The sequence below is a fragment of the Rhinopithecus roxellana genome, chromosome 8 (genome assembly GCF_007565055.1).
Source record: "Rhinopithecus roxellana isolate Shanxi Qingling chromosome 8, ASM756505v1, whole genome shotgun sequence".
In the NCBI taxonomy this organism is placed as follows: Eukaryota; Metazoa; Chordata; class Mammalia; order Primates; family Cercopithecidae; genus Rhinopithecus; species Rhinopithecus roxellana.
The window spans coordinates 36352872-36367856 of NC_044556.1; the positions used below are offsets into that span (position 1 = coordinate 36352872).

At 37.5% G+C, this 14985-nt stretch overlaps 1 protein-coding gene across 2 annotated transcripts in view; it reads left to right on the forward strand.

Annotated features, from left to right (window-relative positions):
- HIPK1 (homeodomain interacting protein kinase 1) overlaps positions 1-14985 on the forward strand; it is a 48662-nt gene that overhangs the window by 16622 nt on the left and 17055 nt on the right. For both annotated transcript variants that reach the window (XM_010371975.2, XM_010371976.2), the window contains exons 3-8: positions 6748-6871; positions 8601-8720; positions 9515-9601; positions 10577-10761; positions 11071-11233; positions 12001-12226. In XM_010371975.2, coding sequence (XP_010370277.2) covers positions 6748-6871; positions 8601-8720; positions 9515-9601; positions 10577-10761; positions 11071-11233; positions 12001-12226 — 905 coding nt within the window. The remainder of the gene's footprint in view (positions 1-6747; positions 6872-8600; positions 8721-9514; positions 9602-10576; positions 10762-11070; positions 11234-12000; positions 12227-14985) is intronic.

Sequence of the window (14985 nt, forward strand, 5' to 3'; positions counted from 1 at the left end):
TACTTGAGGTGAGGTAAAGAAACTCTTAGAGCCTTCGTTTTCTGGTTTTATGCTGCCCTAGGCAACCTTGGCTAACTTTAAGAATCTCATCTCTATTTATTTATGCCTTGGGAGATTTAAGTTCCAACTACATTTGCTTTTTAATACTCTCCTTTGAGCAGTCTCACCACCAGCCACACCCACATACATATATATAGCATACTCTACTGATGAACTGAAGAGTTCAGCACAGCATCCCATTTTGAGTCCTCAGGAGGGACTAGGCAGACCACAGCTGAAGGAGGAAGGCTGATCAGCTTTTCCTTTCTGTCTTGACTGTGCGTACAGGTGTTCTTTAAGTATTTGTTTGCCCTGTCAAAGACAAAGTGCATTCTCTTGTGATAACAGAGTAGTTTTTAAATTGAAAAAGAGAGAGCAATAGGAGATAAAAATTTTTTGACTTTGTTATAATTGGGACATGTTAATACAAAATAAAATGAATTATTTGACTGCTTAGCTTTCTGTAATATGTAATTCTTTTGGATAATTTTCAATGTTAGGTTGCTGATCTTTGTATTTTTTTATCCTTTTAATTTAAGCTGTCAATTGATTCATTTTGGTTTTTCTTTTTTATAGAAACTACGATTTTCAAATCTTCAAAGTTACCTTCGACAGAGCTTTCTTTAAATTCACTGCATTATAGTTGTTGACTGTAATTTTAAGTGGAGCTAAGTTTGCCTCTTAAAAACAGGAGTTCATTCTGTGTGTTACTGAGTAATTACCCTGTATACTGAAGTTCAGTACCCAGGGCTTGACCATGTTTAGGATTTAACATGAGTGTTCTGTTGTGTCACAGTAATACTTGATAATGAGCCTAAGGCAGATGGAATAGCAGCTCAGGCATTCCTTCTTTATCACAGTTTTATCCGCAGTGGTCCTCTTAAGCTTCTTTCATGTTGCTTTGTTGCTGTATTAGAGACCATTAAGTCCTCACCCTTCTGTCTTTCAAAAAACCTCTGTGAAATCCATTTGGCTGGTGAAGCATTCTGACTCCAAAGCTAGTCCTCCTCTTACCCTGTTTTTTAGTTTACATTGCTTTGTCTTTCTGATAACTTGCCAAAGTATTATCAGCTCACATAAATTTGCCACCTCGCTGTGTCCATTGGTCCTGGGCATGGCTAAATGATTCAGGCAGTGGAAATAATATACTTTATTCTCTGGCTCGCTGTAAATGTGCAGACTCCAAGCAAAGCTCCTGTCTTTGGGGCTTGAGTTTAAGAGACAAAGGTTTGCCATGCTTACAAGCTGAACGTTTTTCCATACTGAATTAGCCAGCCTTTATTTCAAGCTGAATCACTTTGTTACTTATGGAAGGAAAAGGTCTAGAGAAGGAAAATGTATCTTCCATTTATCCTAGACAAACAAATAATCTAATTTCCTCTGACAGTCAAACTATAGTTTCACCTAAGCCACTGATGCAGGAAGTTAGGTTTTAAGTAACCTCTCTAATCTGGTAAGTAAGTAGGTTTGATGTCTCTGAGATAGGAAGAAAGAAACGAGAATGTTCATGGAAATAATCAGTGATTTGTGTTAAGTGATTCTAACCTTAGCTTGCTCTGGGTGCCAGTGAAATTAACCTCAACAATGTTGGTTGGAAGAATTTTTCAACTTAAAGAAGTTTGAAGCTGGGGAACCAAAAGGCAGGGATTGTTGTTTCTATCACTTAACTGTAATAACCAAAGCCTGTTTAGTATTTGTTTTTTAAGGATGGGATGTGTCTTCAGAGAGGAGACTTGCCGTCTTCAAAGCACAATCAATGCCATTTTCCTACTGAAGTGAACACGGCCAGTTTTAAACAATTTCTTTCACTTTCCTGTGCTTCTGTAGTTAACCTTTTTTACTGCCCAGTTAGAATGTTAAAGCTGGAAAGGGACCTGGAAGAGTAATTATCTAACTCCGCTTCCTTATTATACAAATGAGGTAGAACCAGAGTTTTACTTGTCTATAGAGTTTATATTGAGGGATTAAGAAATAATGAGGCCAACAGGAAAGATGTAATGAAAATAATTCTAATAATTATAATCTGGATTCACAGTTTAAAGTATTCAGTCCTTAGAGATGAACCTGCTCGAGTGATGCCTTACTGTTCAGTAAAGTAGAAAATAACTTGTCTTTTTGCTTCGTAGAGTTTGGGTAAGTCTAACATTTATAGGCCCAAATAATACAAAGCCCTCAATGAACTAAGCAGCCTTACTGGTTTTTTGTTTATTTTTGAGACAGGGTCTCAGGCTGTAGTGCAGTGGTGCAATCATGACTCACTGCAGCTGTGACCTCCTGGGCTCAAGTGATCTTCCCACCTCAGCTTCCTGAGTAGCTAGAACTATAGGCATGCACCACCATACCTGGCTAATTAAAAAAAAAATTTTGGTAGAGATTGGGTCTTGCTGTGTTGCCCAGGCTGGTCTCAAACTCCTGCTCAAGCGTTCCTCCTGCCTTGGCTTCCCAAAGTGCTGGAATTATAGGTGTGAACCGCTGTTTCTGGCTATATATATATATATATATATTTTTATCTGCTTTCCTTTTTTGTTTTTCCTTTTGCTATTTGCCTTTTTATAAGGTGGATGTGGTAGAGTTGCTGTTTTGACTGAGCTTTTGCTGGAAATCCTTAACTGCTTTTGTCACTCCAAAAGCAGGGTGAGACCAAATGAAAAAACTTTCAGCCAATCTTCAGTTTGTTTTTAAAAAATGGGACTTGGGGGCTGTGGAAGTGATACTTTCCTTAATTTCCCAGAAAACTTTAAGCTCTAGACAGTTATCATATATTATTGCTACCTTCCCTTCCCCCACTCCCCCGACGGAGTTTCTCTCTTATGCCCAGTCTGGAGTGAATTGATGTAATCTTGGCTCACTGCAACCTCCGCCCCCTCAGGTTCAAGCGATTCTCCTGCCTCAGCCTCCGGAGTAGCTGGGATTACAGGCACCTGCCACCACGCCCAGCTAATTTTTGTATTTTTAGTAGAGACTAGGTTTCACCATGTTGGCCAGGCTGGATTTGAACTCCTGACCTCAGTCTATCCACCCGCCTCGGCCTCCCATAGTGCTAGGATTACAGGCGTGAGCCACTGCGCCTGGCCTATTATTGCTACCTTTTAAAAAAGCAAGTTGTAGAGTGGCCTGGCCATTCTTTGTGACCTACCTTTTGGACTTCAAAATGTCTTTCTAGTATGGTAGGAATAGCAAAATCAATATGCTGCCCTCCAATTGATGCTTCCAAATGTTCTAAACCCAGTTTTTATTTTGGCACATAGCCAGTTGTGCTCCTCCTGCCAGCTATTTTTGGCACTGTCGTGAACTTGGAAATTAATGATTCTGCTCACTAGGAGTAGAAAATTTTGTTCCTTTTCAATTTTAGAAAAGCTTTTATGTTGTTTCTGGGTAGTCTTACTCACTAGCTTATTAATGCGCTTGTCAAACTTGTGCAGTGTTAAAAACATGCCATTATGGTTGAGATTTCGTTGAACTCTGAAATTCCATCAGTAATATGTGCTTCTAGCCACCTGTAACAGGAATATCACTTTTGAGGGTTACTTCTTTTCTTTTCTCTTTTCTTTTTTTTTTTTTTGAGACAGAGTCTCACTCTGTCACCCAGGCTGGAGTGCAGTGGCAGGCACCATGTCGGCTTACTGCAACCTCCGTCTCCTAGGTTCAAGCAATTCTCCTGCCTCAGCCTCCTGAGTAACTGGGATTACAGGCACCCGTCACCACACCTGGCTAATTTTTTATATTTTTAGTAGAGGTGGGGTTTCACCATGTTGACCAGGCTGGTCTCAAACTCCTGACCTCAGGTGATCCCACCCGCCTCGGCCTCCCAAAGTGCTGAGAATACAGGCGTGAGCCACCACACCCGGCCAGTTATTTCTTTGGTAAACAAAACCACAGTTCAAATTAAATACTACAAAAACTGATGATATTGGTGGTTCCACCCACAGCTGTTAAAAGGTGTAAGCCTGAAGAGGCTTGGGTTGACTGCTATTTCTATTTAAGGATCAGAAAAGCTTTCAGGCCCTGTGGAGTCCCCAGATTTACTGTTTTCTAAGGGCCACTATTTATGTATAAATACTAGGGGGGGATTTTTTTTCTTTCCTTCTATGCCTAGTTTGCTTAGATGGGGAGGGATATTCTTATTTAGGGAAATTATATTCTCCATGCTTAATCCTTGCCTTCCCTCAACCCCCTGCACATATACACAAAGCAACAATAAGCACATATCACTTGAAAGTAGTTTCAGAAACTTAAGTATTCTGTGAGGAGACATGGCCAGTTAGATGGTTCTTCATGGAGAGATCTGTTTTCCATTTAACTCCTGTTACATGAGGAATCTGGATCTGGAGTGTCCTTATAGATTGTAATTCCATGACTTGTAAGAAGGAAAGGAAATTCTTTGGAGAAGATGATCAAGTGCCTAAGAGCTGAAATCTTGGATCCAGATAGCTTGGGTACCATCCTTTTTCTTTTGTTGAGACGGAGTCTTGCTCTGTTGCCCAGGCTGGAGTGCAGTGGCACGATCTCAACTCACTGCAACTTATGCCTCCCAAGTTTAAGTAATTCTCCTGCCTCAGCCTCTGAGTAGTTGGGATTACAGCCGCCCGCCATCATGCCCAGCTGATTTTCGTATTTTTAGTAGAGATGGAGTTTCACCATGTTGACCAGGCTGTTCTTGAACTCCTGATCTCAAGCAGTCCACTCACCTTGGCCTCCGAAAGTGCTGGAATTACAGGTGTGAGCCACTGCGCTGGCCAAGAGCACCATCTTTTAGTAGTTGTATAGCCTTCAGCAAGTTACTTTAACCTCTTAGTGCCCAGTTTCTTCATCTGTAAAATGGAGATAATACTTTTATTACATAGAATGTAAGGTGCCATTGATTATAAGATACAACATTATTTTTGTATCACTTAGAAAAGGAAAAGCACTGCCATTAAACTAAAATATACCATCATTTGTAAGAATCTTCTTAATTTCAGAGGTGCTGAAATGTAAAAAGATGTGTATCTTAGAATTGATGACGTATAATAATAATACTTTGATAGGATTGTTGTAAGGATTAAGTGACTCAACATTTATAAAGAACTTAGAACAGTGCATGGCACACAGTAGGCACTATTTATGTGTCATTTATTATTGTTATTAGTGTTACCTGTTATTTTCTTTTTGAACCCACTTATTGCTTAATTAGTCACGGTTTGACATTTGCCCTTGTATTCCACCATGTCAAATATAAATTTATGTAGATGAGTATGTACTTTTACTTATTGAGAAACAGTGTAATACATAATATACTCAACTCTGGAGCCAGACTGCAGGGATTCAAGTCCTAGCTCTGCCACTTATTTGACTGTGACTCTAGGCCAATAACTTAATATTTCTTTTTCTCAGTTTCTTCTTATATAATGGGGATAATTCTATTTTAGATATGTTCGTATATATAAAGGTCTGAGTTTATGGATTACCTTAGTCATCTTTTTAAGGTTCCCTAGTGTTTTATTTCTCACTTGGACTGTTAATGAAAATGAATATTTCTAAAAAGCACACTGAAAGTTCAGAGTTTTAAAATAATGGTAATATAATAATGTTATTATATCTAACACCTATTAGTATTTACCATGTGCCATGCACTGGTCTAAAAGCTTTCATATATTTATTTAAGCTTTACAACAACTCTGTGTGGTGGGAACTCTTACTGTCTCCATTTTATAGATGAGGAACCTGAGGCACAGAGATATCAAGTAATACACCCGAAACTGTTAAATGATGGTACTAGGATTCAAACCCTGACAGGCTGGCTCTAGAGAGTGTGCTGTCAACACCATGTCTCTTCAGAAGGCCTTTCTTATTTTTTTTTTCCAGAAGGCATTTCTGTCATGAGGAGTTATTGACCAGGGTTTTTTTTTTTTTTTTTTTTTTGGACTGTCTTGCTCTATCGCCCACACAGGAGTGTAGTGGTGTGATCTTGGCTCACTGCAACCTCTACCTCCCGGGTTCAAGCAATTCTTTTGTCTCAGCCTTCTGAGTAGCTGGTATTACAGGCATCCACCACCACGCCTGGCTAATTTTTTTATTTTTAGTAGATTCGGGGGTTTCGCCATATTGGCCAAGCTGGTCTCGAACTCCTGACCTCAGGTGATCCGCCCGCTTCGGCTTCCGAAAGTACTGGGATTACAGGCATGAGCCACTGTGCCCAGCTGACCACGTCTTTTAATTGATTTTTTGTGTGTGTGTGTGATTGAAAAGTTTCTAGGAATAATAATAAACAAGATGTATTATCCCTTATCTCTGATTGCAAAATTCACAAAGCTCTCATAAATGAAAATTGTTCTTTAAGTTTGGTACAAATTCATTTAATTGGCAAGACCTGACTTGAACCATTGTAAAGCTATTTGAAGTCTTTATTTAGCCAATTTAGTATGACTGTTCCATGTTTTGTTGCAGAAATATTAATGTGTTTGATTATAGGGCACTGCACTGAACTCCACTGGGATTATTATATAATATGTACTTTGTGTTCTGCATTACCTTTCTGAAATTCAAAATATTCTGTATTCCAAAGCACATCTGGCCCTGAGTTTCAGATGATAGATTGTATACCAAAGATTTTTTTCCATTTCATTGAATAAATGTTCCTTTAGCTAATACTAAAACAGGACTTAGTCATATAGTTAATTTTCCCAAATAATGTTTATTTTTTTATCTGATATTTTTTGTTTTTGCTAGAGCTCCTGAAATTATTCTTGGGTTACCATTTTGTGAAGCTATTGATATGTGGTCACTGGGCTGTGTGATAGCTGAGCTGTTCCTGGGATGGCCTCTTTATCCTGGTGCTTCAGAATATGATCAGGTAAAAGTGTTTATTTGGATGGAAATAGAATGCAAATAGTTACTTGTGAAATAGATTCTAGAGAAAGAGAAGTACTAAGTACTCCTGAAGTATTTAGATAATAGGGAAAGAGTAGTCCAATTACTACTAAAGAACTTTTTAAAGAATAGTAGAATTTTCTCTTCCTGCCTTTTAGGCTAAAGTATGTTTGCAATTCTATAATAAAAAGAAGAATTTTATATTACTTAAGGTTGATACTTTGCTAGATCTGTAATGATTTATTAGAGACTTAACTTTCATTAACTAATGTGCTTTGTGAGTTAGGAAAGTAGAGTAAGGATGAGGAACTGGAATTTTAAGAGAACTTCTGCTTAATCAGAACTATTATAATTTTCCTTTACACATGATACACTGAAGTACTTTCTTCAGACTGAAACACTTTAGGTCCCAGAAGCTGTGACATACTGAGTCTCTAAGATAGGATTTAGAAAGGAAGTCATCTGAGTTGTAGTAATAGATGATCTGTATCTCAAAATAGACAAACTTTAGGAGATACACTATAATTTCCTAAGGAATTTGTCCATTAAGGGAAAATGTTTTACCATGGAAGTAAATTGTGAATTCTCATTTCTTGTTATTTTTTTTGAGATGGAGTCTTGCTCTGTCACCCAGGCTGGAGTGCAATAGTGCGATCTCGGCTCACTGCAACCTCTGCCTCCCTGGTTCAAGCAATTCTCCTGCCTCAGCCTCCCAAGTAGCTGGGATTACAGGTGCCCGCCATCACGACCAGCTAATTTTTGTATTTTTTAGTAGAGACAGGGTTTCACCATGTTGGCCAGGCTGGTCTTGAACTCCTGACTTCAGGTGATCCGCCCGCCTTGGCCTCCCAAAGTGTTGGGATTACAGGTGTGAGCCACCGTGCCCAGCCTTCTTATTTTTAAAAAATGTTTCTACCCTTTATGATGTTAGCTCCTTGAGGGTAGAGATTGTTTCATATCACTGGTATATCCTCAGCTCCTAACACTGTGTCTGGTACACAGTAAGTACACAAGTTTTTTTTTGTTTGTTTTTAAGTTTTTATTTTTTTAGAGACAGTCTTGCTCAGTCACCCAGGCTGGCGTGTAGGCGTGGTCATAGCTTACTGTAGCCTCTGGCTCCTAGGCTTAAACGATCCTCTCACCTCAGCCTCCCAGATAGACGGGACTACAGGTGCATGCCACCTTGCTTGGCTAATTCTTTTATTTTGTGTAGAGTTGGGGATCTTGCTATATCAGCCTAGGGTGGTCTCAAACTCCCGGGCTCGAGCTATTCTCCTGCCTTGTCCTCCCAAAGTACTGGGATTACAGGTGTGAGCCCCCATGCCTGGTCTATATTGTCAAATATCTTTACATGTCCATAAATATACTTCTACCTTATTTACAATGTCTGCGTGGTATTTTGGTTTCCAGTTACAGGATTTAGAAAGGAAGTTATCTGAGTTGTAGTAGATTCCACAGATTTGAAGTATTAGAAGTCAACAGGAAAAGCAAAGATTATAGCCAAAATTTTCAAAACTGGATTTCCTTGTAAATAATGGATACAGTAGCAGTGGATGGGTTAGTATATATAGGTATTTACAGATAAATTTCAGTTGTATTGATTAAAGAATTGATTTCTTCTTTTGCCTAAAGTTAATAATGTTTTGGTGTAAAAGTCTTTAATAATTTCCCTTTTCACTTCAAATAGATGTTTAATGGTTTTGATGTTTCAGATTCGTTATATTTCACAAACACAAGGCTTACCAGCTGAATATCTTCTCAGTGCCGGAACAAAAACAACCAGGTTTTTCAACAGAGATCCTAATTTGGGGTACCCACTGTGGAGGCTTAAGGTCTGTCTTCCCTACTATCCTTACGATTCCTATACTCCACCCCTCACTCCCCAACTTTGAATTCAAAGTTTATTAAATTCTTCAGGTAGAGGAGGGACAGGAGAGGGGGAAACATTTTGAAAAATTATTTCTTTGTACCCGTTTGGCCTTATCCTTGGTTGAAAAACAAAACATTAAGTGCTAGTTCAGTTGGCTGAGGTTATTTTGTATATGTTCAATCCGCAGCTGATAGAAAGTTTGGAGAGTAGTGCTCACCATTAAACGATAGGACTAGAGACATTTAGTAATGACTGATTTTTAGAGAATTCTCAATGAACATGATAAAATCACATAATTTTCTAACTGCCCACATTCAGGACTTCTATATTTTTTCTTGAAACAAATACCTGCTTTTTACTTCTGAGCCTACTCTGTCAGGTTCAGAAATATCTGAGTAATTTGACTAACTCTGTGACTGTGCCTCTGATCCTGTTGAACAGTTAGCGTTTGAGATATCAATTCATTTCAAAGTAGCTTTAAGAGAATAATGGTAGTGTCCCTTTTTACCTGACATTCTTCAGGAACTGTGCTGTATCATTACTTGCATGTTTATTTTATCACTGTTGAAAGGGTAGCTAGATATCAAAGTCACATCTGTCCACTGGAAGATTTTCTGGTTGTGAATTACTTTCATGTTTGCCATCTATGGTTGGCAGGGTGACCACACTTGTCTCTTGTATTCTGGCTTTAGTTTTGAATAAAATGTGAAAATAACATACAGATGGAATTTAAGGAGGAGAATCTTTATTTTATAGACGCCTGAAGAACATGAACTGGAGACTGGAATAAAATCAAAAGAAGCCCGGAAGTACATTTTTAATTGCTTAGATGACATGGCTCAGGTGAGTATGGAAAGTTTCAGAAAGTCAGACACTTATTTTTAAGCAGAGACACACTTCTCTTGATTATACTGAAGACAAATTTAATGTTATCTTTATAGTATTTGTTTTCAGTTTTTATAAAAAATGCATTAATATTCTGCCATGTATTAAAGGAACATTTAAATCCTAACCAAGTATATTTTTAGAGATTACATATTTCTCTCTTGCTTTTTACTTAACTGGTCTTGTTACATAGCAGTGTTTTAAAATATTATTGAAAGTTTCTTGTCCCATTTTCTCAAATACTTGAGAGCTATATTTATTGAGCACCTATTATGTTACAAACTCTGAACACTTCACACTTACTTAATTTTTTCAACAGTAGAAACTTTTATATTTAGGTAGTAACAATCACTATTGCTCAACTACTTGTTCCAATTTTTTTTTTTTTTTTTTTTGAGACAGAGTCTTACTCTATTGCCCAGGCTGGAGTGCAGTGGCATAATCGCAGCTCACTGCAACCTCTGGCTCCCGGGTTCAAGCGATTCTCCTGCCTCAGCCTTCCAAGTAGTTGGAATTATAGGCATGTGCCACCATGCCCAGCTCATTTTAGTATTTTTTTAGTAGAGACGGGGTTTTGCCACATTGGTCAGGCTGGGCCTCGAACTCCTGACCTCAGGTGATACACCTGCCTTGGCTTCCCAAAGTGCTGGGATTACAGGCATGAGCCACCATGCCCAGCCCCCAAATTTTTAATGAGAAGAAATTGTTTAGCTTTCTTCTACCACTAAATTTAGATGAAGATTTTAATTAAGCAGCATAAAAAGAGCTTCCTCCTGTGAAAATGATTACACTTTCATAAAAAGAATTTCCCTGGGTTTCTCTTTTGATCATAGTTTGGAGGGAAACACAGACATAGTTTGGAGGGAAGGCAGCTATGTAGTGTCAGTGCTAAAGGTTAAGTGAAGAAGTATAATTCTGAATTTTCTTTGGAAGGTGAATATGTCCACAGACTTAGAGGGAACAGACATGTTGGCAGAGAAGGCAGACCGAAGAGAATACATTGATCTTTTAAAGAAAATGCTCACAATTGATGCAGATAAGAGAATTACCCCTCTAAAAACTCTTAACCATCAGTTTGTGACAATGACTCACCTTTTGGATTTTCCACATAGCAATCAGTGAGTATGGTATATTCTGGGGCTTTTGCCATGTGGTTCTTTGTTGAGTTACTGCCTTAATAATAGCACTATCAAATGAGCCAGCCACTTTGGTGCTTATAAATCTGGCTCAGCAGTGCTTTTCTTTCTCACTGAAACATCATAAGATAAAAATTAGATGTGTATTTTTCTTCCCTATGATTACACAGATTCTTGATTTATTTTATCTGAAAGTGATTGGGGAAAAAAAACTTTGATCCATGTTCATCTTGAGTTATTTGCTGTTTAAATCTCAGCATTCATTTAATGAATCTTTAATCTCTTTTTCAGTGTTAAGTCTTGTTTTCAGAACATGGAGATCTGCAAGCGGAGGGTTCACATGTATGATACAGTGAGTCAGATCAAGAGTCCTTTCACTACACATGTTGCTCCAAATACAAGCACAAATCTAACCATGAGCTTCAGCAATCAGCTCAATACAGTGCACAATCAGGTATTCAATAAATAATTTTGGAAACTCAAGCTTAAGTGGGATAGAAACTAGTAAGAATACAGGGCAAGGTAAAGAACCAATTTTTGTTTTGGTGGTCTTGTTGCTTCTTAGAAATTCTCTACGTGACAAAAGTTGATGGAAAACAGGGTAGACTGATAATACCTACCAGGCACAGGCTAACTAAAGTTAAATATAAAGGCCTAATCCATGCCCTCATATGTTCAGCATCATCAAATAAATGGAGTCTGACTATTGTACTACTTACCGCTGTTAGTTGTACTAACTTTAACCAAATGACTTTCTCCCTGTTAGGAGAAGGATTTTATATCTCTTGTTACTGTATTGAAAGGTTTCCAATCATTAACTTTAAGGGTGGTTTTGCATTTGTTTGCTGGCCAGTGATATTTACATTTAGGTTTGTTTCTGAAGATGTAAGCTTCCCAGTTTCTTGACTGAGTGTCCTTTTTTAATGGAAGAGCCTATGAGATTTGGTGAGATCTTCCATCTGGCAATTTTTGTTCAGAAGTAGTTGGGGTTTGTGTAGCCACAGCCAGCATAGAGCTATTCTTTTTTTTATTTGCTTATTTGACCTTATAATATGCCTTCGATTTAGGGACTGGGAAAATTTCTTAAGCAGAGAGTTATTTCAGAGGCAGCTAACATTACATTTTAAAACATTCTAAGTTTTTCTGGATAAATTCTCTATATGTAAAATTATTGTGTCTCTACTTAATACAAGTGTACAAATATAATCCTTTTGTTTTTAGGCCAGTGTTCTAGCTTCCAGTTCTACTGCAGCAGCTGCTACTCTTTCTCTGGCTAATTCAGATGTCTCACTACTAAACTACCAGTCAGCTTTGTACCCATCATCTGCTGCACCAGTTCCTGGAGTTGCCCAGCAGGGTGTTTCCTTGCAGCCTGGAACCACCCAGATTTGCACTCAGACAGATCCATTCCAACAGACATTTATAGTATGTCCACCTGCGTTTCAAAGTAAGTGGGGAAACTCCTGTATCATATGGTATTATATCAGACCTACCTGCTTCAGCAGCTCTAGTTGTTTAGTTCTGATCTTTACAAGTTTAAACTCTGTCTCTGATGATGAAGGTAACTAAAATTGGGTGATATCACAAAATGGGTTTTCCCTTTTTATATTGGCTATTTATCTAATTATGCTATCTGATGCATTATAACAGCTCACTTTATGTTTCCTTAATTGAATTGCCTCACACCAGTTTTCTTGCCCATTGAGTCCTTGTGTCAATGTCATATGCCTTGTATAAGCATGTATCTGTCAATATGTAGAATCTATACAACTTGAAAAAAATTCGTTGTAAGCAGAATTGCTAAATATTGGATCTTATTTCCTGTATCATTCTATTATAAAAATTATGTTCCCAATAAAAATGATTTTATTCTAAAATGTAAATACCATGTTCAAGAATGTGGAAATGTCTTAAATTACTTAAGGATAGAAAAATCATTATTTACTGAACTAAAAAATCCTACAGGCTGAGGTGCTTGTGTGGGGCAGGCATTAAGATTATCTTCTTCAGCTTATGAATCATACAGTTTCTGCAAACTCCTATCAATAGAGGAACAGAATAGCTGAAGGAGGAGGCTGAGTCCCTGTGTTGCAATACGATTTTAATTTTCACATTCCCATCCTTCTTAATTTTCACATTGTTGTTCTGTAATCTAGTCTGTCCAGTTTCTTTTTTCTGTATATGGGAAATGTGTGTTTAATCATTTGGTAAGCCATTTAGAAGAATGTTACTTTAAGGCTAAAATCCAATGACACATTTGACTTTCCCAAGAGAAGGTCAGTGTCAGTACCCTGTGAGAATAAACCAGGATTCAGGTGTCTCAAATAACACTTTACATAGAAGCAGGTAGCATTTTTGCCTTTTTACATCAATTACTTATTGACTGTGACTCTCTTGTTTGTTTGGTTTCTGACAGAGTTGGAGCAAGCAGAAGGAAAAGAGGGGCTAGGGAAGTCTGAGAGATTACCAGGAGGACAGGAGAGCAATAGCGATGTAAACCAGGGAGAAACCACAGGGAGAGCGGAGGAACAGATTCAAAATCCGTAAATGCACATTTAGCCTAACTTACCAAATTATTTTCTGCATATGCTTCATAATAGTAAATTCTGTAGTTGGGGTTGTTGTATGTTGAGTGATTCTTCCACTGAGCTTAGCAGATTAGCCACTTTTTTCACCACTTTTTCCAAAGAGTTTCATTGGAACAATTTTCAAATGTGGGACCCTGAAATTTTTTGCTGCTTCTCAGATGATAAGAGATGAAGCAGAAGAACTTTTGAGTTCCTTTAACAAAACAAAATGTAGACTAAAGAAGTTAGAGGGGAAAAGTGGTATAACCCTTTTTACTATAATTAGGTAAGTATAAGCTTTGACATTTTTCCTATCTAGGAAGTATAAATAACCTGAGGAGCTAGTAGAGCATATTTAAAATTTTCCAAATGAAAAGGGAGTTTTAAAATTAAGGTGATTATGATGATGCCTGATATGTATTATTATATGCCAGATAATGTTCTAACTGCTTTTACATGTATTAATTTATCTTCACTAACAATTCTAGGAGGTAGGGTAATGTCATTATCTCCAATTTATACATGAGAATTTTGAGCATGGTTCCTTCATATGCCCAAAGTCCTATAACTAATAATTGCAGAACCATGATTTGAACCCAGGCAGAGGAGTTCATAGCTTCTGTATTTTGAAGTGTTATTCCTCATTGCCCCTCTGTTGCCAGCCACCACTATTTGCTCATTTCTGCGCAGCAATGGTCTATTCCAGGTTGCCCACTTTTCTTGGACCATCTTGTTTTTTTACAAGATGGCTATACGTTACAGGAGGATAGATCCTCATCAGTTAGGCAGTTTATTCTTTCCATACTTCACTGGTTCTTTATTTAAAGGACTATGTTCAATAAAACAAAATAATAACAAAAAATGAAACTATAATCCTTTTTAGGTCAGGAGCCAGGGAGAACCTTCCAACAGTGTTGCCTTTTGTTAAATTCTTTGTTCCCACTTTTGGGCTCAGCCTAAAGTACAATAGCAGTCTAATACATTAGAATCACATTTGTAGGTCAGTACTATAAATACAGCTTTCCATACTGTCCTGGTTGGCCAAAATAGATACACATTTTGCTTAGTAGTAACTACTATTCTGTAATTTTGTCACTTTTGCTTTATTGCCTGGGAGCCATAGATGAGCTTCTGAAGTAAACATTTCCTCCTAAATTTTACCAGTTTGTAGGAGGCTATTATACAATACCAATGTCTTATAGTTAGGCATGTATCCATGTCCTACTTTAGGCAAGAATTTTGTGTGGCTTAGCCTTATTAGATAACATTGCCTAATGAAGCATGGCTGGCAACTTTTTAATCTTGATATATGAATTTGTTACTTTTTATTTTTATACAAGTAGAACTTAAAAAGATACTCCGATTTTACTATGCCCTCTTATTTTGTACATTGCTGGATTGTATTTTTCTTCATGACAGCCTGTTATTAAATTACTCATAAATTACTGAAGTGGAAAATTAGAAGACTGACTTGCTGAAAACAGCAGTATTAGGTCTATGAGTTATGCTCATTTGATACCTCCATAGCAATATTAAGAGAAATTAGTTGGTAATAGTTGAGAAAATGTCACTGAAGGAGTCTTTAATTAAAATCTTTATATCCTTACTTAACAAAATTGCAGATATTAGTGAGTTGGAA